This window comes from Halyomorpha halys, unplaced genomic scaffold (genome assembly GCF_000696795.3).
Source record: "Halyomorpha halys isolate HHAL.00 unplaced genomic scaffold, Hhal_1.1 Scaffold909.1, whole genome shotgun sequence".
NCBI lineage: Eukaryota > Metazoa > Arthropoda > Insecta > Hemiptera > Pentatomidae > Halyomorpha > Halyomorpha halys.
The window spans coordinates 82,521-85,088 of record NW_027111434.1 but is presented as its reverse complement, the minus strand read 5'-3'; the positions used below and the strand labels follow the sequence as shown (position 1 = coordinate 85,088).

Genomic DNA, 2,568 nt, shown 5'->3' with positions numbered 1-2,568 from the left:
TAGAAAAGAAAACGAATATTTTAAAAATGTTAAAAAAAAAACAACTAAATTTATTGAACCACCAAATTGAATAACACATTTGGTAAACGTTCTACAAATTATATGATACCATATCTATTTAATCCTTTACCAGAAGAACTAATACACATATAAAACTTAATAACATTATTTATGTATTTTTTTTCGATTGGTTCTTGGACCTTGTAGATCTTTGGCCACCCGAACCAGTGTTCTCCAGGCCTGCCTATGTTGTTGCATGCAGCTCTTTCGAATTTTTGTTAATTCTGCCTAACCATATGGTTTTTTACCTCCCAAGTGATCTCTCGTCTTCTGTTCTGTCATTCATAGTTGTGTAAAGGCGTCCTGATGGATTGCTTCGAGCCACATATCCTCCATGCCTTCATATCATGAGATATTGACTGACCAGTCTCTGCAAGCAGTTCACTGTTAGTTCTCCTCCATGTGTTAAGGCTCTGATCCTGTAATATTATATTTATTACATATTTTATCCTTTTTTATATTGTATTCTTATTTTTAATCAAGTTCACCCCATACTTTTAACCCATAGTTTTAACGCTAAATTTATTCACATTGTACTGTTCTAGCTTATAAATCGTAGAAGCATCCTCCACAGCCCCCTGATAATAAAAAGTGTAACTAATAAATTTCATTTATGTCATATCATTTCTATGAATAGATTCTGTCAACTTTACGGACCATATTGGATGTACTTTTTCGGAATAATATAATATGAAATATGGTTACAGGTAAGATAAAAAATTGTGATATTTCACTAGTAGAACTAAGATTTTCATCATTTTGACCATATTTAATTGATCCATATATGTAAAAGCTGATTATAGAAACAACCAAAAACACATTGGGTTACATAAAGCGTGATGAAACTCAGGATGAGGGTATATATTGTGATGTGGGTGACACTGCTAGCAGTTCAGACACCATGCAGTACCCATCTCTTTCAGCACTAGTCCCACTGTTAGCTTGTCTACTATATCCAATAGAATCCAGAAATAGCAAAGGTGAGTAAACATATTTTCATAAACCCGTCACCTCTCTACAACGGAAAGTAAAGAGTCCGTATCATCCTACTATATCCTCAAATGAATTTTATCTTATACTCAAGGTACCCAGTGGAAAAGAGAGCAGTTATTTCACCCCAATTTCTTATTACATTAATGGACACTATGTATAATTAATGTTCAAATTTGATGAGTCTGCCAAGTATAGTTAGGGGAATTGTTACGGTTGTCATGGTGAAAACAAAACACGAGGGATATGTTTTTAGACGAGTGGGTTTTGTTTTTGTGAATGCGACAGTTTTGATTTTGGAACACGTATGTTCAGACGAGTGGGTTTTGGTTTTGTGAAGGTGACAGTTTGATTTTGGAACACGTTACGATTGTTCAATGTGAAGTGGTAATAGTTTAAAGGCCCTCTGTCTTTACTGTTTGAACTGGAAAATCACCATATGAGAAATGTTGTCATATATGTTTTGTTTTTTCAAAATTATGGTGTTTTGCTTCAATGGACGGTCATTAACACTAGAAGTGGAGGACTACGTGGGGTTTGAACTAAGTTTTATTTTATATTCACTTTTATACTCTTTTGAATAATATAGTGATTAAGGTTAAGGTTAAGTCAACCTATAAGTTTTAATTGTTTTATTAATTGATAAGAATTCTTTTTTTTTCCTTTTTCATTCTCCGTATATATATTTTTTCTTATTATTAAACTCTTGTACATATAGTTCTGCTGTTCTTTCTCTGCTTTCAACTTGTTAATTTACTTTTCTTTTTTTTTGTTGTTGTTCACGTAATATTACGATAATTCAACAGGTGGGTAGGTAACACCCCTAGGTTTTCTGTGATCTACATGTAAAGGTATTCGCTCGTGGTCATAATTCAACAATTGTTTATATAGTGGTATATTTTAGCGATATTGTGTCGGGGTTTTCGTTATTTCCAAGAAAAAATAACGTGGCGCCTAAGGAGTAATTTTTTATTGTTCTGTCCTTTGTTTTCCTTTTGTGATTATATTTTTTTTTTTTTATTTTCCTTTAACTCACCCCTTCTCCGCTGAGCGTGGGCAACTATAAACGATAAACATATAACTAAGGTTAAATCAAAATTTGCGGTTATAGAATACAAAATTTCAAAACTTTATAAAAAAATTAATTTTTCACTAAGAACTCCCTATTTTTTAAACTACCAACAAGATTAGAAAACCTGATGGAAACTCATTTAAATCAGAGTAAATTTTCTAAAATATGAGCCCTTGTAGAGTTTTTCATGTTGAATAGTCCCGAAGATAAAGCTTTTTAAAAAGCAATATTTCATAAAATATATACAGAAAATCAGTAGTTAGAGAACTTATTGTGGGAAATCTTTATCTTAGGAACGATGAATCGTATGGACACTTAGCACTCAAATTAAAGCTAGTTTAATGTGCCGTAAAGTATTTTATCAGGTTTATCTTCGTAGTATTAGTTTTTATGACATTTCCCAAGATAAATTCGCTATCGTTTCTAGTTGTTCGGGTTTATGAAAA

General features: G+C 32.0%; 1 protein-coding gene across 1 annotated transcript in view; it reads left to right on the top strand.

The window, feature by feature from the left end:
• Positions 1–757: 757 nt before the first annotated feature.
• The window catches only part of LOC106687034 (uncharacterized), a 26,261-nt gene continuing 24,450 nt past the window's right edge, over positions 758–2,568 (top strand). The window contains exons 1-2 of the mRNA XM_014430693.3: positions 758–767; positions 864–1,040. Of these exons, the coding sequence (XP_014286179.3) occupies positions 758–767; positions 864–1,040 (187 nt within the window). The remainder of the gene's footprint in view (positions 768–863; positions 1,041–2,568) is intronic.